Source organism: Nymphaea colorata, chromosome 3 (genome assembly GCF_008831285.2).
Source record: "Nymphaea colorata isolate Beijing-Zhang1983 chromosome 3, ASM883128v2, whole genome shotgun sequence".
Lineage (NCBI taxonomy): Eukaryota > Viridiplantae > Streptophyta > Magnoliopsida > Nymphaeales > Nymphaeaceae > Nymphaea > Nymphaea colorata.
The window spans coordinates 21,064,850-21,090,008 of record NC_045140.1 but is presented as its reverse complement, the minus strand read 5'-3'; the positions used below and the strand labels follow the sequence as shown (position 1 = coordinate 21,090,008).

Sequence of the window (25,159 nt, the reverse complement as noted above, 5' to 3'; positions counted from 1 at the left end):
CACCCTTCATAAGATTAGCAATCTCGACCTGAATTTGATAGACTCGTGCGAGGTTATTCTGTTCTGAAAAAAGTTGTTTTAACTCATCCCAAATTTCCTTTGCAGTTTCTTGATACATAAATAGATTTGAAATAGAGGGTTCCATGGAGTTAATAAGCCACGACATCACCATATCATTTTCAGATTGCCAATCATCAAATTTAGGATCTGATCTATTAGGAGGACTGATCTTCCCATTTATGTATCCAACCTTGGATCGACCGCTTAAAAATAGTCGAGCTGCCTTAGCCCAACTTAAGTAGTTGGTGCCATTCAATAGCATATTGGTGATTTTCAGAGGTTGGCTGCTTTGCTCGTTGCTATTGAGATGTCTAAAACTTTCTGTAGTTTCTTGCTGGTTATTTGCCATTGAATAAGAGAATACCAGACAATTCACAAAATAACAGAATATAGCAAGGAAGCTAGTGAAAGATGCTACTCAAAGCTGCTACTCGATCATTCAAAAACTCGTTTCAGAATAAATGTGCATAATCAATCATGCTCTCAAGGAACATGGGAGAGGAGGATGTCACCCGATAACGAAGAACCTCAATAATGGATTCAGAAAACCTTGATCGACCTCAATAATGGATTCAGAAAACCTTGATCGCCAATGAAGACCTTTTGATTCTTTTTCCTGGTCCTCAACCACAGCTCCCGACAACCAAATTAACTCAAAAGTAGAGAGACGGCAAAAAATTTGAGAGTGCCCTTGCATCCCAATTCGTGAATAGAAATTGGGGAAAGGGAAGAGTAGTTGCAGACAGTTTTTCCAGCGAGAGGCATCTCTTCAAAAAATCATAACTCCTCAATGGCTGCTTCTAAAAATCTGAAAATTGGTAGGGACGTTCCTCAGAGGTAGACGATTCTAAGGAGCCCTTGTTCGACCCCTGACGTCGCTGGAGCTGACAACGCCGGTCAGTTTTGCAGCAGGCTTCCTGACGGTTTGGGAAAAACAGAGGAGCAGCAGCAACAGGTGTTTCTTAAAAAAATCATAACTCCTTAATGGCTGTGTCAAAAAATCTGAAAATTGGTAGGAACGTTCCTCAGAAGTAGATGATTCGAAGGAGTCCTTGCTCGACCTTTGACGTCGCCGGAGTAGACAACGCCGGCCAATTTTCTGGCAGGTTTCCTGACGGTCGGCACTCTGTTCTGCTACTCCTTCAAACAGCAAGTATCTCCTTGTCAAAAAACAGCTCACAGCCTGTCTCCAAGATTGTCGAAGAAATATGCAGCGGCTTTATATAACCCGCTCTGATACCATGATAAAAAACATAAGGTAGAAGCAACAATAGAAACAGGAACAACAGATTTACGTGGTTCGGCACTCTCGCCTACGTCCACGGAGGAAGAAGAAGACTGCTATTTTATTTTTCTTTCCATTGTTACAATCCAAGAGAGAAAGAGGGTTTTTATACATGATGAGTGAGACGATAACCAAGAAAGCGGTTATCGAATCTTTTTCAAAATATAGAGAAGATTTCTTTCCTTCTCTCTTGATTATCCACAATCACATTGTAACAGCAGAATATAGTTGATTTGGTGTATTGGGCAACACCAATCTTCTTCCACAAATCTCGCAACATCCAGCTATGGTTCGTCGCTTTTATAACAACTTTTTCTAGTTTACTTCCAAACAAACAATGAGCAAACAAAATGTGATTGTTATAAGAGAAATTTGTGAATGTTTCGTCTTAATGGAAATGTAATCTTGTATTCTGCACACATGTCTCGCTAGCTGTTCCTTGGTTGCAACTAAGCAAGCTGTGAGGTCTCAATCAAGGGACTGTCCTCGTCATCACACGCATAATTGGAAGGGCCATTCTGGCGAGTGAATCGTTGCCTTGAAGATCTTCAAATTGCACAAAATGCTTCATCTGCCTCATGCTTTTGTCTGACGGTAACACGGATGACAGCGGCTTTTATCTGATACAGTTTTTTTAGTGGAGATTTATTACGACTAATCTTCTCTACCATTCATCCTGCATGTCCTGCTACAATACATAAGATAAAATTCTAGAGCTAAGAGACGAATAATTAGGAAGACAAGCAATAGTGTGATGGATTCAGAAAGCATGCTTCATAAAAGAGAGAGAGAATCTCTTGTAGGAAGAGGCATTTTACAGTTTTACGATTCACATTTTTTTTTTGGTCAGTCTTTCCATGATTTCACCACAACTTTAGTTGTAATTGCAGAGACAAGAGAGAGGTGGTTATGGCGCCGAAAATATAACAAGTATTTGGAACCTCAGAATTATGAAAAGAACCCTGGAAAAGAAAAACGAAAGTCTCCCCTAAAAGGATTGAATGATAAAACAAGCTCTTACTTTTCCATGATCCTTCTCAGGGTTAATGGACGCGAGAGAGAGAGAGAGAGAGAGAGAGAGTTGATCAATGGACTTAAACATTTTAAGTTTGTGAAATTCCACCTCACTGCAATCTTATAACTTCTATTTCAATTAATTTTAACTTAACAATCTTAATAGAATATCATAGATCCAATGTAACTCTGAAACCACAGCGTAACTAACAATTTTATAAAAATCATTCTTGATTTAACTCGTAATCTGGGTACCCGCTAAAAGATCGTGACCCGTCCTAGTAACACAATGCAACCTCAACAAAGATGTGAAAGATTCAGGTGGCCGTTTCTTTTTCTTTTTCTTTTTTTGTTTTTAAATTGGGAAATTAACAGTGGCCACTTATAATTCATTGATGAACTTCAAGTCTACGTACGAAATCACGTAATATTGTTTCATTAATCAAAGATGGCCTACGTATCAGATGGCGTGATGCGTTCCTTATTTATGAATTTTACAGCCGAAGAACTTGTCAGCTTTGGTTCTATTTCTTATAGTGAGAACCGTGAATTTGACATTGAAATGATAGTGAGAGCTCATCTAATTCATTGTACACGTCCTGCTACGAATAAAATAAATTGCTAAACGACGAAAAGGTAGGAATGGATCGTTGTTTGGACCAAGAATTTGTTTAAACATTTGACGTGTTTAGAACGAACAGCTTAACATTAAAAAATTACGGACACCCACAGGCACCTTTATAGACAAGGGCAACGTGAACTATCTCGTGTGTGAAAAAATGTAAAGATGTAATGCTCACAATAACAGGCTTTAAGTGTTATTAATGTCAACGGTGCAAGACCGTACCGTTTTGCACTTGCTCATATTCTCTTGGATTCATGAAACTTTTATAAGACAAAGATGTTAAAAGACGGTCGCTTGTCTGAAAAGTACCAAACTGATACCATAATCCAAGCCACCGTTATGGTATACAATACATGCTGCTCTTTCTTCTTTTTGTTTTTCTTCTCATTGTATTTTACACAAGGTGCACTAATTGTTAGGCTGCTGCTAAGTTCATATATATATATATATATATATATATATATATATATATATCAATCATTACTTGAAGCCAAAATTTCAAAGTGACACTTGATTAAAAGTTTTGACAACAATATAAAGTATATACGTATAACCTATATAATAGAAAGAGAACCAAGTTTTTCTTAATTGTTAACAGAGAAAGAGTGGCGCTATTTATTTGCGCTTAAAGCAGCTCAAATTTTTCTCACCAACAGATTCTGGTGTTTATTTTATTTGATGATAAAATAAAACTTTTATTTGAGTTCAACATTTTCCCTCACTTAAGTTGAGAACAAGAAGATTGTTTGGTCCTTATGACGCATGACTTCTGTTTGGATATAGAAAGGCTGAAAACTAAGACGACTGCGTATATTAACATTGGAAGTATTTTGGAAAAAATTCAACATGAAGTCGGACACGAAGCTCCATAAGACGAAACCGGGATCTCAAAGTTTTCAGTTTATGTTTAAATCGTCCCCACAAGGTTCTTAAACATGTATAGTTCGCCCATTTTGTAAAATCGAACGGCCCCTATTTATCTGTTCAAAATTTTCAACCTTGGCCATTAAAATCTTTACAAAGATTTCACATGTAAACATTCTCGAGACTTTCACATGTTATTACGTTACCTTGTTATTTGTTTTATTTTTCACGACAGTGCATGTGTAATATTATATATATATATATATATATATATATATATATATATATATATATGAACAGGTAGCTACCAAACCATGATATGCCAAAGTGTGATGTGAATCACTTAGGTCATTGATAAAAATGAGATAATATAATTATGATCGCATTTAAAAATGGTTTAAAATGATTCGTTCTCTTTTTAGCTATGTGGAGCGTCTAGAGAGACCTAGAAGTGATTTAGCAAAGGAATTAACTTAAAACATGTATTCCGTATGTTGCTTAGCCGAGACCCGGCTCCTTTTTCTTTTTCTTTTTTTTCCCGATCGTGCGTTTTCCCTGCAAAACTCAACAAAATGTGAAGATTCAGGTGGGCGGTTCTAAAGTTTTTTTTTAAAAGAAAAAATTGGGATGTTGTTTCATTAATCAAAGCTGCCGACGTATCAGATGAGGTGATGCTTCGTTATTTATGAATTTTAAAGCCAAAGTGGGGTTGTCGTTTCATTAACTTGAGAGTTTGCGTTCAATTTCCTATAATGGGAACTGTGAATTTGACATTGAAATGTGCTTGTACATGTCCTGCTACGAATTAAAGAAGTTAAAATTATTGCTAAAAGACGAAAACGGAGATTTGGTTTTTACTTTTGACGTGTTTAGCAAGAACAGTTGAACATTAAAAACTTGCAAACATCCACATCCTACTGAACATTTGATGATTTTGGCAGAGAGAATTCCATACAACCAATTTTAGTAGTGGTAATATGAAACCCAATAATCTACAGCTCGTGATGAAGGTCAGGAGCGGAGCCAAGGGGGGCCCACCTCAATTTTTAAAAAAAATTACATATAACTTTATGAAAATTTTAATTGTTTATAAAAATTTTGAAAAATGATATTTTGATTCCTGTCAAAATTTAAAAAAACTTTAATTCGGCCCCCGCATGAAAATTTTTTTATTCCGCCCCTGATTAGGGTTTGGGCTGATATGGCATACCATTGGGGAACAGGCAAGGAGTGAGCGCGCGGGAGAGAGAGAGATCTTGAAAAGTTTACTCATATATATTCATTGATTGATTAAATGAAAAAGTGCTGCTATCTCTGTTTTCTCCCGTGCTCTCTGCGTTTTGTTCTGTACTCTGTATCCCTTACGGTTGGTTCATCATCAAACTTGCAACAACTTAATAATAAAGTAACTGACATCCATCTTACCAGATGATGGCTAGTTCATCATCTGTACTCAGAAGTAGTCGAATTGAGAAGAAACTTTCACTAAAAATTTCTTCCAGAAGATCTAGCGATGATCATGGGCTTATTCACCTAAGAAAGTCTTACAATTTAATTCGATTCGGCAGAAGCATCTGGGTTTGCGTCAGAGCCAGCTATCTGCAAGGTAGCTCCATTGGATCTCAACTAATTAGGCTGGGATTGATTTCAGTTTGTTTTGAAACGAGACCCGATCTCAACGAACCAGGCCTAAAGTTCTTCACCAAACGGGATTTTAGATTTCTTTAGCCAGAGTTTAAAAGATTCTTTTCACAAGGTCCTGGATGATCTTTATACTAAAATGAATTTTAGTTTATATTTGAATCATTCTTCCGATGAGGCTCAAAATGGTCGCCTGTACTAAACGTTGGCAAGATCGTGAGTTCTTGGTGGCGTTCCAAGCTATTCACTCAACTATAGCATGTTTATTGCACAGCTTTGAATGGACTACACCCATGCAGGAGGCAGTTGACATGACCGAGGGGTTAGGCCCAAAGCAACTCCTCCCCTCAAACTTCTTATGGAGCCTCGTCTCCCTCTCATCAGCGACCTTGAAGATTAAGGATCTAGTTTCCTATTCCTGTTTCCATGTAGTACTTGATGGTCTAGTTGGTCTTATTCCTAATTTTTTTCTTGGTCAAGTCATTTCATTTGAAACAGGCTAGAAACACCACAGCTTCTAGATTTGCTATTTTATTCTTCGGTTTTGTTGTCATAATCCTTGCCTGAATAAGTAGGATTTTTATATTTAAGTTTCCTGTTTGTTTAGGAAAATTGGTGCAAACGATTGCATCCCAAATATGTTTCTGAAAGGGTGTATACAGACAGCCACCTAAAAGCTTCGCTGATTCCATTGGCAAGAAGACACAGTATGATCGTGCAGACTTCTTACCTAGCAGACGTCAGGTTATTATCTCTATAATAGGTGGAGCCTTTTGTTGTTTGAATACTCTGAATCAAACAGGTACGTTTTTGTTCCTTTGTATGTTTGATATCGCCACAGCTTGCGGTTTAGATTAGAACGTGATTAGAATTTATCTTCGCCTTTCACTCGTTAATAAGAACCACGACCATCAATAAATACGGCCCGTTCGATGCTTCACTCGCTGTTCCTTGGCATTTGGCAAAGAACAAGCCAAGACGTCCATCTCATCGCATTTGTGGGGAACAGGTGGACCTGTGGACGTTTCAGATGAGACACTCACTTTTTATTCAAGGTCCACCTTTTCTCCTAAATTTAATTTGTTAGGCACTATCTTTCTGAATGGTTACGTTAGAGATGCCAACTTTTCTAGTCGGAGTTTGCAGTAAGATGCTAAAAGCTGCCCAGATGGAGCTGGTTTGTTATAAAAATGGTACGTTTTTTAAGGGTATTTTTAAAGTATAATGTTGGAATTCAGGCTCAAATTCATTTTAAAGCAAACTGGGATTAGACATGCGTAAGATCTGACATTTATATGCAACTGGCTCGGATCTTTATCAGATGTCAGTGGAATATCCAACTTAGATTTAGCTTTGGTTATGAAACTGAATGGTACGAGTCATTAAGAACTTGAAAAATTAAAGTCTCGGTGAATCTTTAGCATTTTGAAGAGAGAATGAAAGAAATAATGGTGAAATATCTTCAGTTAATTGATTTCACTCACTCTTCCCCATGACCAGCTCCCACTTTAAAGAGCTATGACCGGTAGTTTCTTTTAAATCATAATTAATTGCAATCCAGGTACCATTCTTAGCATTTAATCAGTCACTCTATATTTTTTTTTCTTTTTTTCACGAGAAAAGGACAGAAGTGACTCACAGTTTACTTTTTTGAAGTTTTCAGGGCAAAAAGTTTCAATTATGTACTCAACTTTTTCAAAAGTCACGCTATTCACCGAAGTTGTTTTCTTGGTTGTCACAGATACCCACACTACACCTATAATATATATATATATATATATACATAGACACACACACCATCGCACCACACACAAGACAACAAATTCTCTCATCGCAACGATGGATTCCATGAAGCTGCTAGAGGGTTTGGCAGCCCTCTTTGCCCTTGTCTTAGTCTACCATATTTGGCCAAAAAAGAGAGGAGAAACAAAACGCCGACCGATCGAGCCCCCTGAAGCTTGGCCTGTAGTCGGCCACCTTGGCTTGCTGAGTGGAACCACACCTCTCCATAGAACCTTGGCCGCTCTCTCAGAGAAGCACGGGCCTTTGTTCACCCTTCGACTAGGTCAAATGCGTGCTTTAGTAGTGAGCAGCATGGATCTAGCTAAGGAGTGCTTCACTACAAACGACCAAGCCTTTGCCAGTCGTCCCCCATTGGAGAGCGCGAAATGCCTCGGCTATGGCTGCGCCATGCACGGGCTCGCCCCGTACGGACCTTACTGGCGCGAAGTCCGCAAGATGGTCACCATCGAGCTGCTATCAAACAAGCGACTCGAGCTGCTCAAGCACATCCGAGTCGAGGAGGTGGGCTCCTTGGTGGAGGCCTTATACCGCAGCTGCGGTGGCGATTACTCGGTGGACATGACTCGGCGCTTCAGCAACCTGATCATGAACATCATGCTTAGGATGGTCGCCGGAAAACGGTACTTTGATTTGGACGGTGAAGAAAATGATGGTGAGGCAGAAGAGTTTAGAAAAGTGATAAGTGAGTTTTGCCATCTGTTGGGAGTGTTGACGGTCAGCGACGCGATACCATGTCTGGAGTGGCTAGATGTTGGTGGCCACCTCAAAGCCATGAAGAGGGTTAAAAAGAAGATGGACGGATTTGCATCGGCTTGGCTTGCCGAGCACCGGCGAGAGAGAAAGTCTGGGATAATGGACACGGAGAGTGATTTCATTGACGTCCTCATTAAAGAGGTAGAAGATGGCCATTTGTCAGAAAAGCACCAAACTGACACAATAATTGAAGCCACCGCCATGGTACATGGCTCTTTCTTCTTATGGATTTTCTTCTAGTTGTATTTACACAAGGTTAACCAACTATTGGTAAGTCTATATATCACATTAATTACTTATTTTAAAATTTCACTTATAAGGTTTTACAATATTACTTAGGTTCTTTGTTTTTTATAATGGTTATACAAACTAGCGAAAATGTTCTTTTTTTTAGTTAAAACGTTTCAGTTATAATTTAAATTTAAGTTAGTTGTGTCCTAAGATTTAATTAGAAAGAAATCAATGGTGCAAAACAATGTGATTTTAATAACAACAAAAAGTCCATTTAAACTAAATAAGTAGCATTCAATGCAAATCATTTTGTTGTAGAAATTATGGAAGTGGGTGGGCAAAGTTTTCTTAAAAATTAGGGAGCATCGTTCTGACCAAGCCCGGTGCGCAATACATGGATTTGATATTCTTTTTCTTTTGCGAAAACGATTCCCTACCTTATTAATTAGCTTAAAATCAACTCTGTTTTGTATGTAAAATAGCGTAGACCAAAATAGGGTGTCAAGCTTAGATCTGGTTTTTGAGTTCATATCTCCTTTTTGGTAAGGTTCAAAATGTATTATTTTCTAGATTTGTTTTTCAATTTTATATTCAAACGAAGCTAAATTATGCAAGCGATGTGGATCGTCCTGAATTATCACAGGGTTTGGTAGCGGCAGGTACGGATACGACATCGATCACCTTAGAGTGGGCTCTCTCAGCTCTGCTTAACAGCCGCCAGGCACTGGAAAAAGCACAAGAAGAGTTGGACTGCAACGTAGGCAGGGAAAGACGGGTGGAGGAATCAGACATCAAGAACTTGCCATACTTGCAAGCTATCCTGAAAGAGTCAATGCGCCTGTACCCAGCGGCGCCGCTGTTCCTCCCGCATCAGTCGATCGAGCCCATCCAGCTTGGCGGGTACCACATACCAGCCGACACGACTCTGTTTGTTAATGCCTGGAAGATATTTCGAGACCCGATGTTGTGGACGGACCCAGAAGAGTTCAGGCCGGAGAGGTTCTTGACAAGCCACAAAGAGGTTGCCTTCGGTGGTCAGAACTTTGCCTTCATGCCGTTCGGAACGGGCCGGAGGATGTGCCCCGGCTGGACAATGGCTTTGCAAGTGCTTCACTTAACTTTGGCACGCTTGCTGCAGAGCTTTGAGTGGTGGACTCCCAGGGACGAGCCAGTTGATATGACCGAAGGGTCAGGGGTGACCATGCCTAGAGCAGCTCCGCTCAAAGTTCGCGTGAAGCCTCGTCTTCCGCCTCACCTCTATTAGTCAAACAGCTCATATACATTTTGCTTGCTGTTTTTGTATGCTTAATGATCATTTAGCAGGGCTCGTTGCTTTTAGAACAACTTTTTCTAGTTTACTTTCAAACAAACAAGGAGCAAATAAAATGTGATTGTTATAAGAGAAATTTGTGAATGTTTCGTCTCAATGGAAATGTAATCTTGTATTCTGCACACTAGCTGTTCCTTGGGAAGCTGCCAGTTGCCACTTATAATTCATTGATCAACTTCATGTCCATGTACCCAATCACGTGATATTGTTTCATGAATCAAAGATGTCCTAAGTATCAGATGGCGTGATGCGTTCCTTATTTATGAATTTTACAGCCGAAGAACTTGTCAGTTTTGGTTCGATTTCTTATAGTGAGAACCGTGAATTCGACATTGAAATGATAGTGAGAAGGGGCATCGTCTGATCTAATTCATTGTACGCTCCTGTTACGAATTAAATAAGATAAAATTATTGCTAAAAGACGAAAAGGTAGGTATTCGTCGTTGTTTGGACCAAGAATTTGTATAAACATTTGTCGTGTTTAGAAAGAACACTTAACATTAAAAAATTACGGACATTAACAGGCACCATTATAGGCAAGCCCAACGTGAACCATCTCGTGTGTGAAAAAATTTAAAGAAGTCATGCTCACAATAACAGGCTTTAAGTGTTATAATGTCAAAGATGCAAGACAGTACCGTTTTTCGTTTGCTCATATACTTTTGGATTCATTAAATCTTTATAAGATGTTAAAAGACGGTCGCTTGTCTGAAAGGTACCAAACCGACACATAAAAACAAATCCAAGTCACCCTTATGGTATATATGTTGCTCTTTCTTTTTTTGGTTTTATTCTCATGGTGCACTAAAATTGTTAGGCTGTTGCTAAGTTCATAGCTATATATCAAGCATTACTTGAAGCCAAAATTTCAAAGTCACATTTAATTAAAAGTTTTGACAACAATATAAAGTATACATATAACCTATATAATAGAAAGAGAATCAAGTTTTTCTTAATGGTTCACAGGGAAAGGTTGGCGCCATTTATTTGCCTTTAAAACAGCTCTAATTTTTCTCACCAACAGATTCTGATGTTTATTTTAGTTGATGTTAAAATAAAATTTTTATTTGAGTTCAACATTTTCCCTCACTTAAATTGAGAACGAGAAGATTGTTTGGATCACTCCTGTTGAAAACTAAGATGACTGCGTATATCAACACTGGAAGATTTTGGAAAAATCTTCAACATGAAGTCGGACACGAAGGTCCATTAGACGAAATCGGGATCTCAATGTTTTCAGTTTATGCTTAAATCGTCCCCATAAGGTTGAAAATGGTAAATCTCGAACCGATGCTCTGGTAAGGTTCATAATGGTTTTTCTCACTAAATGTCGTGCTCCGAAGGGGCAAATTCCAGTTGATCATACTTTCAATTTTCAAAAATAATATAAAATTAACTCAGCAAGGGACAAAATTTTCAATATCCTTAATTTTAAATAATGGCAGACACGGCGTCATTGTTTCTTCTCGCTTGTCATTTTGATGAGTCACGTATGGAACTCACTGTCTCCCCATTCTTCTTTCATCCTCCTTTTTTTAAAAGCTCTCTCTCTCTCTCTCTTATATATATATATATATATATAGTCACAATTAACTCGTCATTATCAGAATTGCATAGTTATTAAGAAAGACATTTTTTATCCTCTATCTCTCACAAGTTGATGACAAAGATAGTCTGTTTCACAAATTCAGTTTATTGACAAACTCGTTATCCGTAGCAATTTGGAAAATGACGTTCGAACTAAAAAAATCCAAGTGAAAAGTTTTACATAATTTTTAGCCCGAGATTTCAAAAGGAGTACGATAAGAAAGGAAAAATAAGAAAAAATAATTAATTTTCCAGCATATGTGGTGAGGCAAGGCTTTTTCTGGTAAATTCTCCTCCAGTTACCCTCGGGAAGGTTTCACCCATTTATGGCAGTATAATTTCTCTAGAGGAAAGTTTTTGAAAACCTTATTAAAGACATAAGATTTTGTCCATTAAACGCACGTCACTAATTTAAGTTTGGTTAATGACTAATGAGGCAACTTGATTACAAAGCTCTCATTATAAACCATCTTCATTTTGTTTATTTTACATTGACCTCTTTAATTATATTATACTCGACAACCTGTTCTATGTCTTATTACGTCAAATTTTATTTAAATTATATGAGTGTTGCTTTCTAATAACTCAGTAAGGTTAGGTGTAGATATACATAATGTCGTCTCTTCTATCTCTCATCTGCTTGTCTTGCGTCTTCCTTCCAAAGCTCAACAAAAAATGTGAGACACTCACGTGGGGCGTGTGAAGTTTTTCAATAATGTGGCCTTGCCACTTATAATTCATTAATCAACTTCAAGACTACGAACCGAATCACATGACGTTTCGAATCTGCGGTAGTGTTTTGGCTAGTGGAGAGGGAGGCTCTGCTAGGGTTTTGGCTTCCCCTCGCAGTCGTTTGAAACAGGGGTGTGGGCAACGATCCTGGGCATCCATCCTTCGTTAATGGTGGGCCTTCTGCTGTAGCCTTCCAGAGCACTCATTGGAGGTGGAGCTTCACGATGGCAGATTCAAAATCCTCATCCCCCAAGAAGCGTATGAAGATATGAACAGACCATTCCAATGGGCAGCCTTGGCACGGCTGCAAGGTTTTTCCCTTAATGGGAGCACCTACTTCTCTTTTGTTTTTTTGGAAGTCAAAGAGGCTATGGGCAGGTAAAGCTTACCCTAAGTTCACCATACTCACTGGTGGCACCTTTCTCATTCGGGTCGAGGATGAACAACAACTTCAATGCATTCTTCAAAAACGAGCTTGGAGGGTTGGGGGCAGGTCTCTTGTTACCCACCGTTGGCAGCCTGAACGACCCCTCACCATGCCGCCTAAGCTTTCCACCCCTCTTTGGATTTGACTCTCAAATCTGCCTCTGAATAAACTTAAAGCTAGTATGGCTAATTTTCTTTGGGGCAGCCAAGAAGCTAGGAAAGGTGTGCACTTGGTTGGCTGGAAGACTCTTTGCCGCCCGATGTTGGAAGGGGGTGTTGAGCTGAAGCTTCTTGCTGATTGGAACAAGGCTTGTATCGGTCACATCACGCTTGGTTTTCCCCTCATTGCCCGCTTAAATTCTTCAGAAAGATTTGCCTTTGAGTTCTCCATTAAGTTTTCCATTAAGCAGGTCTTTGACTCTGACTTGCCTATTCTACAAAACTTCAAGGAATTTTTTTTCCGAGTGGGGATGGAGAGACCTAACTTACATTCGCAACATGACCTCCTTCTTTGGCAGAACGCTCCTGCCTCTAACATCAAAACGTCTGACGTGTGGGAGGTGATGAGACAGAAATATAATGAGGAGCCTTGAAGGAATTTGATCTGGTCTCCCCAAAGTCAACCTAGAGCGTAGTGGTTTGCTGGCGTGTAGTGATCATCTCCCTACCTTCGATCCACAAAAGAAAAGTTACATCTCTTTAGCTAACAGACGTGCTCTTTGTCTGAAGGATGAAGAGTCTGCTTACCATGTTCTGTTTTCTTGCCCGCACTCCTCTAAAATTTGGGAATTCATAACTTCCAAATTCAAAAGAAGTTACAACCCTCAACACACTATTGTTACAGTGTTAAAACGTTTGTTCTCTTGTAGCTTCAAAAGAGGTTGGCTTAAAGTGCTAAAATATCTGTTTTCACATCATTCTTTGGAGAATTTGGTGTATGTGCAATTCGAGAATCCATAAAAAAGATACCTAGTCTCCTCAACAAGACTCCTATGTTGTTTGGCGGGTCTATGTTGATGGCTTCTATGCTATCTTGAGGAACTCTGGTGAGGACAGGAGAGACCTAGAGGTTTGGTTGAATACGGGGATTGCTCTTGACAAATGCTCGCATATTGTGACTGGCCAAGCTTGCCTGCAAGTCGCCTCTGTTGCTTCTAACGACAGACAGCTGGTCGCTTTTCTGCTTAAAAATTCGAATGGTTTGCATCTTTACCAAGGTGTAGCTTGGTGGGAGGTCAACAATGATCAACCTGAGGACTCTATCATTCATCAGCTCTTGATGGGTGGTGGTTTGGAAACATTACTAAACATTTTACTATTTCTAACAACAAGCATTGGATTAGAAGACTCTGGACCATGATTGAAGGATGTCAGCCCTTCCACAGTTGGCTTAACCATTATAACAACTTATTGCATTGAGTACAAATTTTGCAACAACAACCTACTCATGATATTTTGTCTCTTTTAACTCAATCACTGTAGTTTTGGTTTTGTAGCTTTTGGTGTACTCTTGGTTTGTTTTTCTTTTCCTAGCTCGCTCTAATCCTTAGGGTAGAATGACTGCTAATTTTTGCTGTTTTTTTGTTGGAATAAAAGTTTGGGGACCTTTCCCCCACGGGGTTGTTAAGGAATCACATGTTTTTTCAATATTCCAAGCAATCATATATATATGAATTAAAACGATTCCTCTGATGGACGGGTTCATTAAAAAGCTAGGACGCCGACACTTGTTTGAAAAGCATACAACTGTTGTAATAATCAAGGCCACCACTATGGTAGATCCTCCATTTTTTCTCGATCTGTTTTAGAATGAGTGCAATAAAATCGCTAGGCTCTTGCTAAGAGGAATTTTTTAAATCACGCCCGAAAGTTATTGGCCATAGAAGAAATGTAAACACATAAACGTATGTATGAATGGAAGCACGACATCTAGTTTCTTAAATGGTTAACCAAAAGTAAATACATAAACTTATGTATACAGGACAGCCCAGTTCAAAGTTCGTCTGAAGCCTCGTCTCCCGCCTGACCTGTATTAGTGAAACTGCTCATATATATTACTTGCTGGATGATAATTTAGCAGGGTTCGTTGCTTTTAGAACAACCCTCTCCTTCTAGATTACTCCCGAACAACCAATGAAGCAGTAAAATGAGAATGTTACAAGAGATTTGTGAGTGTTTCATCTTTAATGGAAATGTAATATTGTATTCTGCACACTTGTTTCCCCGGCTGTTGCTTGTTTGCAGCTAAACAACTAAGCAAGCTGTGGGGCTCATTCATAATTTGGGTCCCGGTTAAAGTTTCTAAAGTTTTTTTTTTTTAATTGGGATGTTGTTTCATTAATCAAAGATGTCCGGCGTATCAGATGAGACGATGCCTTCGTTATTTATGAATTTTAAAGCCAAAGTGGTTAGTCGTTTCATTAACTTGAGAGTTTGCGTTCAATTTCCTATAGTGGGAACTGTGAATTTGACTTTGAAATGATCAGTACGTGTCCTGCTACGAATTAAAGAAGATAAAATTATTGCTAAAAGACGAAAAGTGAGGGATGCTTCCTTGGTTGTTAACAGACACCACACACACCATATCTCTTAACATATGCATACACATACACGATCGCACCACACACCAAGACAGCAAATTCTCTCATCGCAACGATGGATTCCATGAAGCTTGTAGAGAGTTTGGCAGCCCTCCTTGCCGTTGTCTTCGTCTACCATATGTGGCCAAAGAGGAGGGGAGAAACAAAACGCCGACCAACCGAGCCTGGTGGTGCTTGGCCTGTAGTTGGCCACCTTGGCCTTCTGAGTGGAACCACACCTCTCCATAGAACCTTGGCTGCTCTCTCAGAGAAGCAAGGGCCTTTGTTCACCCTTCGGCTAGGTCAAATGCGGGTTTTGGTAGTGAGCAGCATGGATCTAGCCAAGGAGTGCTTCACTACAAACGACCAAGCCTTTGCCAGTCGTCCCCCATTCGAGAGCTCCAAATGCCTCGGCTATGGCTGCGCTATGTTCCCGCTCGCCCCGTACGGACCTTACTGGCGCGAAGTCCGCAAGATGGCCACCATCGAGCTGCTATCAAACAAGCGACTCGAGCTGCTCAAGCACATCCGAGTCGAGGAGGTGGGCTCCTTGGTGGAGGCCTTATACCGCAGCTGCGCCGGCGATTACCCGGTGGACATGAATCGGCGTTTCAGCAACTTGAGCATGAACATCATGCTTAGGATGGTCGCCGGAAAACGGTACTTTAATTTGGACGGTGAAGAAAATGATAGTGAGGCAGAAGAGTTTAGAAACGTGATAAGTGAGTTTTTCCATATGTTGGGAGTGTTGACGGTCAGTGACGTGATACCATGTCTGAAGTGGCTAGATGTTGGTGGCCACCTCAAAGCCATGAAGAGGGTTAAAAAGAAGATGGACGGATTTGCATCGGCTTGGCTTGCAGAGCACCGGCGACAGAGAAAGCCCTGCAGAAGGGACTTGGAGAGAGATTTCATTGACGTGCTCATTCAAGAGGTAGAAGACAGCCACTTGTCAGCACAGTACCAAACTGACACCATAATTGAAGCCACCGCTATGGTAGGTGGCTCTTTCTTATGGACTTTCTTCTCATTGTATTTGGTTACCCTAAAGTGCCTGGTAAGTTGTATCTCATTATTTACTTATTTTAAAATCTCACTTATAAGGTTTTACAATAATAAGTTAAGTTATATATATATATATATATATATATATATATATATATATATATATATATATATATATATATATAGTTAGAAAGAGATCAATGTTGCCAAACAAAATTTTAACTTATCCATTCATTCCTATTACCATGGGTATTCGGAAGGATTTGGCAATTGCGCTTCTTCAGCCAAACTGGGCAGGCCTGGATATTGATGGCACCTCTCTGTGGCTCTTTCTAAAACAACCAAATGGGTGACCGTTGCTCTGAAGAAGCATTTGTACTGTAATGCTTTTTTTTTTTTTGCCTTATCAATTATCTGAATTCTCGTTTGCGTTTTTGGCCAAAACAAACAATCTTCTTCTAGCCTTAGTCTACCCTAAAGTGGAAACGAAGAGTATAAAAAAGATATACCATGTATTCGCACACGCTTGCACGCTTGGGTTATGAAAAATGGAATTTTAGTTCCACCTTCCAAAGATATACCTGGTATTAAATGTTTGACATTATTTAAATACCATGCATTCAAACACCCCCTTGCTTTTGATATGCCACACATTTAAATACCACGCATTTAAAGTGCTCCATAGTTTTGTGAGTAGGGTAGGAAGATCCCGTCCTAAATCATAGTTTTAAAATTTTTAATGTTAAAAGGGACAGAAAAACAAATTACCAACAAGATTTAAAGGTCATTTTCAGCATTTCTACAACATTACGTATCTTTCAAGGATAAAAAACAAGTTGTATTGTTTGGGCGTTTTACTTTTGGCAGCTTAATTTCAAGGATAAAAAACAAGTTGTATTGAGCTCAATTTTTACCTTCCCAAAATATTTTATCAAAAATTTGCACCTGCTTAAACACCCAACATGGAACTTCTCTTACACTTGGAACATTGTGCCCTTTTTTTTTTTCACATTGTTAGGTAATCGGCCTACATTTCTGTGACAGGAAAAAGGCACGTAGTACTACCAGTTATAAATAGGCACATGGCCTGTCACATGCCTCCAGCATGTTATTGTCTATAATCTTTCTCCATTCATCTGCCAACACAATAAACACTATGCTGTCAATTCATTGTTGGACAAAAGAGTCAATTCTTTCATCTGCTCCAAGGTATGAAATTCATCCACAAGGAACAAAACCTTGGTTTGGAAGATGAGAAATTCTCATAATCTAAAATTAGAGGATGGAAATGGACTCCCAACAAGCAGAATGGGGCTTCTCTGTCCAACCAATTAAACAAGATGCTGCTTTAAATTTCAGCGGCCTCGGTAGGTACGGGTATAGTAGGTTCTCCTCTTGTGATAAAACATGACCACCTTTTCAAAAGGCAAAGTAATCAAGCGATGAGTAAGGAGCTCCGGCAGTTTAACTATTGAAGTTACTCACTGATTCTTATTAATTAGCTTAAAATCAACTGTGTTTTGCATGTAAAATAGAGTAGACCACAATAGGGTTTCAAGCTCCGATCTGGTTTTTGAGTTTATATCTCCTTTTGATAAGGTTCAAAATGTTCTATTTTCTAGATTTTTTTTATTTTATATTCAAACCCTTTTCTTGATAAGGGCTCTTACTAGATGACATCCGTCTAAATATTTTTTATTTTTAAAAAGAAAACTTATTTGGTAATTGAGATATTATTTTTCAAAACGATGCTAAATTATGCAAGTGATGTGGATTGTCCTCAATTATCACAGAGTTTGGTAGCGGCAGGCACTGATACGATGTCGGACACCTTAGAGTGGGCTCTCTCCGCTCTGCTTAACAATCGCCATGTGCTGGAAAAAGCAAAAGAAGAGTTGGATTGCAAGGTAGGGAGGGAGAGACGAGTGGAGGAATCAGACATAAAGAACTTGCCATACTTGCAAGCCATCATAAAAGAGACAATGCGCCTGTACCCAGCGGGGCCGCTCTTGGTCCCGCACCAGTCCATTGAACCCATCCAGCTTGGTGGGTACCATATACCGGCCGGCACCATCCTGTTTGTTAACACCTGGAAGATACATCGAGATCCGACATTGTGGGCGAGCCCAGAAGAGTTCAGGCCAGAGAGGTTCTTGATGAGCCACAAAGAGATTGCTTTCGGTGGTCAGAACTTTGCCTTCATGCCTTTTGGAACGGGGCGAAGGATGTGCCCCGGCTGGACGATGGCTTTGCAAGTTCTTCACTTAACTTTGGCACGCTTGCTACAGAGCTTTGAGTGGTCGACGCCCATGGACGAACCAGTTGATATGACCGAAGGGTTTGGGCTGACCATGCCCAAAGCAGCTCCGCTCAAAGTTCAACTGACTCCTCGCCTCCCACCTCACCTCTATTAGTGAAACTGTTCATATATATTGCTTGCTGTTTTGTGTATGCTTCATGATGATTTAGCAACAATTCTTTCTGTTTTACTTCCAAACAAACAATGAGGTAATATAAATAGAAACTTGGTCTTTCTTTATGCCCTCATGATGGATGGCGTTGCTACATGATGGTGCATGAAGTAGTTGCACAACTTTGCAGTTTATGATGTACCCATTTGCACCTGCATTTGTTTAATTTATAAAAATAGGCATTTAAATTTACTATATAAATATGTTCTACTTAAAATCAAACTGATCTCTTCATAAAGACCAACAAAATATGGGTTAATCCTCGAAAAAGTGTTATCACAATGCACAAATAACTATATGAAAGTAATCTCAGTCTTTGACATTGATCTGGTTTAGATGTTGATCTTAAGTTTGTCCCGATGTTGAACTCGGATTTAAAATATCAAATTTGGGTTAGAGGTCAAATTTGATCCAATTTAGGTGTCAGAATTCGCTTTAGGGCTTATGATTTGAGTCAGATGTCTAATCTAATCCCCTTTTGATGTTGAATTTGAATTTTAAACTCATCATCTGATCAAATGTCTAACCTGATCTCATTAATATGTTGAATTTGGACAACAAACCTGCAATCTGGATCAAGGTCTAATCTGATACTATTTATAAGTTGCATTTGAATTTTAGATCTCGAGTCTAGGCCAATGGTCAAATCTAATCTAATTCAGATGTTGGATTTGAATTTTAGATCTTTGGTTTGAATCAAAAGTCTAATATGATCGGCTTTAGGAGTTGAATTTGGATTTTGGATATAGGGTCAAGATCAGAGGTCTACTTTGAGTCGGTTTAGATGTCGACCAAAGGTCTGTTATGACTCTAATAGGATTTTAACTCATGTCAAAAAATATCGAATTTGGATCATTTAGTTTCACATTAAGTACACTTATTATGTAGGTTTTAGTGTAAATATTTTTGTAGTTTCTACTTCTATTTTTGTATTTATTCTCACTTCTTTTTCTGTTTTCACTAAATCAATTAGCTCTTGAATAACCTGTTGGGTGTGTGTATATATATACACACACACACACACATTAAGTACACTTATTATGTAGGTTTTAGTGTAAATATTTTTGTAGTTTCTACTTCTATTTTTGTATTTATTCTCACTTCTTTTTCTGTTTTCACTAAATCAATTAGCTCTTGAATAACCTCCAACAGCTAGCACTTAATGGGTGTTTGATTCACTTGGAAATAATGGAATTCTAGAATCATTATTCTCAATTTTTTTTAATGAGAATTGTATAATCAAACAAAGAATTTTGATTCTCGAATTATAGACTCATTCCAGCATCAAAATTCTAGAATTATAGACTCATTCCAGAATCAAAATTCTAGAATTACGATCCCATCCTAAGGAGTGGAATTATGATTCCAGAATTCTAGAATTTTTTTCATCTCGCTTTCAAGCAGAAGGCAAAAAGGCCTTAATTCATGCATTCTAGAATTTTAATTTATTTTTCATCAATCTGAATTCTAGAATCAAAATTCCATACTATCAATTCAAAGAAAAAATAGAACTGAAATTTTCATTCCAATTACAGATTGAGGTGGAAATTTGATTCTAGAATTCTGATTCCAGAATCAAAATTCTAATCTATCCAACGCCCTCTTCTGACTCTTATATATATATGTAGGGGATTGGTCCCCTCTTGAAAACTATTCTCCTTCTTTGTAATTTGAATTATTCATACAATAAAATTTGAGTATTTCCAGCATCATTCTCTCATGTTTATCACCCTAGTGAGCATTTACCTTGTTTTATGTTGTGACTTAGAGGACATTTCTCTCTTTTAATAGAAATTTACATAAACATGTGATATAACTTATTAGTTATTATCCTCTATAATTTATACCTATAGTTTAGCTTGGTTCACAGTCTGAAACAAGGGAAAAAAAAAAAGCAAACTAAGCATTACATATACCTATTGAATTCACATGATTAGATAAATACTTCAATAACAAGGAAAACATCTAAACCATCGAGAATTAAAAGAAATTATAGAATCTAAAACTGTCATGGCATAATAACAAACTTTTCTTTATGCAGACAATGCATCACTAAATGTTGCATGTGATGGAGTTGCTCCATCATAAAGCATGTCACTAGAAATTCTGCTAGTGTTTCAATGATATAGGAAGTGGATCATTGATAACCGGTGTTTCAATGATGTAGGAGGTGCATCAACTGATGCATTACTGACCAAACATCAGCTATAATCATCACTATAATCTTCAGTAATAATCAAACGGCATTATAAACATTATGCACAAAAACATGAAGAATACAAATCCAATAGAGCAACTGACATGAGGAACATGAAGTTTGCATGAAATGGAGGTGAAAACAATTAACATAGAGTAAAAGAAAAACCTGCAATTATGGTGTAAATACTCTTACAAGGAAGATATATTCTGCAACTCGCTAATTCTAGATCGGATTACCACTTCTGGATCCTTGTCTACAAGGTCACTACAAAATTTAAAATTTCCATTAGATAATGTCCATGACACCCTTCAATGTTAAAAAATAAATAGATAAACAAAAAAAATTGTAAAAATGAATATCTAACTTACACGACTTTAACACTAATAACATTCCCAAATTCTGGTGGGATGGATCCATGTGTCAATCAATTGCTTGAGATACAAATTACAATTTCTGAAGGTTGTAAATGCACCATCACAGGCCTCCTTTTTATTCTACTACAACAGCAGTATAATTGTAATCCCTGAGGAAAGTATTGCAAGTCTCAAAACAATTAAAGCAAATGCTTCATAATAGGTAAAAATTTTTAATCATGAGAAGCTTTTATGTGAAATAATAAATTTTATAATTAAACATTTGTGTCATGCCAACCACCAGCTGGCTCTTGAAATAAGCATGAAATAGCTAGCCAGAATAAATTCTACTCCCAACACGATGTTGACATCCTTATATTAATTTTTAATATAGGGACAAAATAAGAAGAAAAGCTACCGGTTAAAGGATTTCCTGTCAATAATGTGTTCAAAGTTGAAAGGCAGAAGCAGTATAAAGTAGTCTGTCATTTCACATTCAAATGATCCTAGTGCAGCATCTATGCCCTGCTCAACAAAGTCCTTGAACTGTCAACTTAAATAAAATCCCGGTAAGAAGATACATCTCAAACAGAACGAGCCATTATCTTGAAGACTGTGTCTTACAACTAAGAAAGCAGCAATTTCTGTTGAAATCAACCAAGTGACATATAGCAGTAAACTTAAAACAAGTAGGCATTCACATGCCATCACAATCACGCTACAAATCTAGAGAACATAATTCCAATATAAATTTCCGAAACTTCTGATATGGTGTTGTATATCTGCTGCAATAATGGCTGTATGAAATCACTTGGGTTGGGAAGTATTGACATTATATATTCATATACTATTGAAAAAATGTAAGACATCATATTCTTCACATTAGCTTAGTGCAGTAGATGGAGCTTATGTAACTGAAAAGAACAGAAGCTAGAAACCTAACAATTGAGGCACCAACATACAAGTATGTTCCACATTATGATAGCTAACTATCTAATCGATGAAGGATATCAATATAATATGAAATTCTCTTGGGAGTACACGAGTTCAAAGGAAGCAGGTAAGTAACAGAAAATATTATCATGATGTATTCGTGACAAAATTAAGATATCTAATTAATTATATAGATGTATTTGAAGAGGGAGCAATGAAGGATTTTATTTTTAATGGGCCACCAAGGCATGATCATGAATAAAAGTGGTCAGCAATGATAATCCTTGTTCTACTTTGCATGTGTAATGCTCAAATGCATTAGGAAGAAAAGCAAGCTGTCAATAACCCACAAGAAGGATGGTGACATCATATCTGCATTCAGAAAGAATAATGACATCATGTAGGATGGAAGTAAAAATTAGCAGTTAACAACAAGAGAGAAGGTGTACAAACATAACTAGCACCAGCTGTGTAAAGTACATGAAGATATATGTCAGTTTGAGACCCAATATTTGATTTTTAGGCTGGTTTACTTTCACTTCTAATTAGCAATTTTATATGATTGAAAAATCAATATGCTAAAATTGTTTTAAGTTTTATCAAATAATTCTGTAACTAAATAAACAGACTCACCTGATCCATCACAATGTCAATTTAATCATGTTGATCATGATAAAAAATTTTGAGAAAAATAATGTGAAGTTTTCATTTCTAAAATGGAATTGTACAAAAATCACACAATTAGATTCTACTAGGCCCATTCTCAAGAATGATTTTTACAAACTCCTTGTTTTCAAGCATTCTCTTAACTGACAACCTCAGCACCCTTCTGTGCAATCCCTAACGGTTTCTGCATGGTTCTTCTTATTCGAAAGGCCAGAAAATCTCTGAAATTTGAAGCCCATAGGAGCCCATGTTTCAAAATTATGAGATGGAAATGTCCAAAAGCCCAAGTATAACACACAGCCCTTTGTTGAAACCAATCTAATTGAAAACTTGGAGTAGCCTTCAGCTTTGAGCCTAAAAAGTAATTCATGTCTAAATGGACAATGCCTCACCTTACCTGATCCATTGTTTAAAAGGTTGGAGGAAATAATATATCCAAAATCAGGTATATAGTTAACAGGCTCATGAATTACGTACACATTCAACGAGACACCTCCTAAACCCAGTTCTTGAAACCGAGACACCTCCCACAACCCAGTTCTTGAAACCAATACATCTCCCACAACCCAGTTCTTGAAACCAATACACCTTCCACAACCCGGTTCTTGAAACCGATACACCTTCCACAACCCGGTTCTTGAAACCGAGACACCTCCCAGTCCCACAACCAGGTTCTTGAAACTAGGCATAGGAAATAAGTAAAACCAGGGGCATGCAGGTTTCTCAGTTTTCTTTTCTTCCTTAAGATTCATTGATTTAAGGCAAAAAAAGGCAAAAAAAATTTAAAGGAAAAAAGGCACAAAAATTAAAAGTAACAGAAAGGAAAAATATAAGGTGAAATGCCCATGTATATAAACGAAGACGCACCACCCAGCAAGCCAAGCAATTCTCTTCACTACAACTGATATGGCTCTTAATATATCATTTTCATCTTCAACTTATAGAGACCATAGGAAACGCTGCTTCATTTATGTTCTAATTAAAACACTTATAGACAACTCGATCAACAACCCAAATCCCATCAATCTCCAAAAATAGGCCAGCTTAGTACCTATTCTTTCACAGTCAGTATCTTGCTCAATTTTGTATGATGAAACTCCATGTTATGTCGGTCACCAAATTGAACAAAGAAAACAATAAAAGATGGTCCATATAAATTTCTAACGTAATATTTGAATTGATATCTTTCCAACCACGTGATGACCATAAGCACCGTCAACAAAGAATGTGAAAAAATGATTGAAACCTGCTGGTTTAGAAAAAAAGTCGCTCACTTACGCATTGCTCGACCCTATTATGTTCCCAGAAACTAGTCGGTGCTTAAGGTTCAAAAGAAATAATTGGGCCGACGTAGCCATCATAGCACCAACTTTGACATGAAATATAATCGTGAAACGTGTTAATTGTGAAATCAATAACAGGAAACAGATAGACAGTTCCCAATAAAAGATAATCAAAATAACTGATCAACTTTCATTTACACCAAAATCCTCCCATTTAATCACGGAGAGTTCCGGCCAAGAAAATAGTATAAGAACTATATTGAGTGACGCAGCAAGAATAGCAGAAGTAAGCAGCACCGATGGAAGATCGGAATACCACAATTAAGACAGAGCCCACTTAATCAACAAATACTCCGCGGCAGAATAGTCGATTTGACAACCATTGAACCAAAACTCAGACGCCAAGCAGGAAGGAAAACGACCAAATAGTCCAAAGATCAAGAACCAAAGCACGACAAACAGGTTCCGCGAAGAAGATGTAAATTCATGCGCCACACCAATCTAATACCCTACGGAAATAGAGAAACACGCAGCTCTAAGACAAGCATGCAACCTGCATAGATGCCGCCAGTGAAGGAACCTTCCCTTGCGCACCCATCTTCTTTCTTTCCGGCGCATTCGCAAAATGACAGAAGGATAACTCGAAAGAGCAGATTCAACATGGTGGATGAAAACTGAAAAGGGTATCTAATGAAAGCAACAAAAAAGAGAGAGGAATTGAGGCCAAGAATTGGCAAGGCATTGAGGGTAATGTATAGTGAGAGCCAGGGTTTGAGGAAAGAGACGAAAAAGAGGGAGTGATCAAGAGCGCGCAATCCACCCACCATTAACAGCCCAAGAAAATCCTCGCCCCCTCTCCCTCTCACCAGTCACCACACGGAGAAAGAGCGGCCCACTCCAGATATACAGGGAGAGATAATTCCCTTCAACCGCTCCATTTCAAGATTAAATGCCTTCTCACTCCTGGGCACCGATTTTTTTTGTTTTCTTCATTTCTTTTTCTTTTTTTTTTCCATTTCATTTCGTATCGTCGATCCCCCGCCCTCTTGTTGAATTCTCAAAAGAAGCGCAAAGGCCAAACCCAACCTCGATCAGGAAAAGCGTGGACCTCACTTGTGTGAGCTGCCGAATCGAGTCGGGACCCAGTATTAAATGGACCCATCTAACATCTCTCAAATCGTGACTGGAGGTCTAATTGGTTTCAAGAAAATCAAATTCGTGATGAGCAGTCCACATTTTATATGTGTTGTATTTACAAACGTGTTGCATCGCATGTTTGAATATATGTTTTGCAAACAGTGAGTTTAGAAGCAGTTTT

At 38.2% G+C, this 25,159-nt stretch overlaps 2 protein-coding genes and 1 long non-coding RNA gene across 3 annotated transcripts; 2 read left to right on the top strand and 1 right to left on the bottom strand.

Annotated features, from left to right (window-relative positions):
• The first annotated feature begins 7,296 nt into the window (after window positions 1–7,296).
• LOC126409935 (cytochrome P450 CYP82D47-like) lies at window positions 7,297–9,788 on the top strand. The gene is made up of 2 exons (XM_050076956.1): window positions 7,297–8,249; window positions 8,920–9,788. The coding sequence occupies exons 1-2, from the start codon at window positions 7,329–7,331 to the stop codon at window positions 9,538–9,540; spliced, it is 1,542 nt and encodes a 513-aa protein (XP_049932913.1). The 5' UTR covers window positions 7,297–7,328; the 3' UTR covers window positions 9,541–9,788.
• Window positions 9,789–14,890: 5,102 nt separating this feature from the next.
• On the top strand, window positions 14,891–20,305 carry LOC116250038 (cytochrome P450 CYP82D47-like). Its single transcript, XM_031623368.2, has 2 exons — window positions 14,891–15,927; window positions 17,729–20,305. The coding sequence occupies exons 1-2, from the start codon at window positions 15,007–15,009 to the stop codon at window positions 18,347–18,349; spliced, it is 1,542 nt and encodes a 513-aa protein (XP_031479228.1). The 5' UTR covers window positions 14,891–15,006; the 3' UTR covers window positions 18,350–20,305.
• On the bottom strand, window positions 18,425–24,817 carry LOC116250039 (uncharacterized). The gene is made up of 4 exons (XR_004171301.2): window positions 24,395–24,817; window positions 20,975–21,129; window positions 20,772–20,870; window positions 18,425–18,558 (listed from the first exon to the last, which is right to left on the bottom strand). It is a non-coding gene; the product is annotated as an uncharacterized LOC116250039 (long non-coding RNA).
• Window positions 24,818–25,159: the final 342 nt, after the last annotated feature.

Coding starts and splice junctions, on each gene's coding strand:
- LOC126409935 (XM_050076956.1), top strand. CDS start 7,329: ATGGATTCCATGAAGCTGCTAGAGGGTTTGGCAGCCCTCTTTGCCCTT. Junction 8,250..8,919: donor TAATTGAAGCCACCGCCATG/GTACATGGCTCT, acceptor GAATTATCACAG/GGTTTGGTAGCGGCAGGTAC.
- LOC116250038 (XM_031623368.2), top strand. CDS start 15,007: ATGGATTCCATGAAGCTTGTAGAGAGTTTGGCAGCCCTCCTTGCCGTT. Junction 15,928..17,728: donor TAATTGAAGCCACCGCTATG/GTAGGTGGCTCT, acceptor CAATTATCACAG/AGTTTGGTAGCGGCAGGCAC.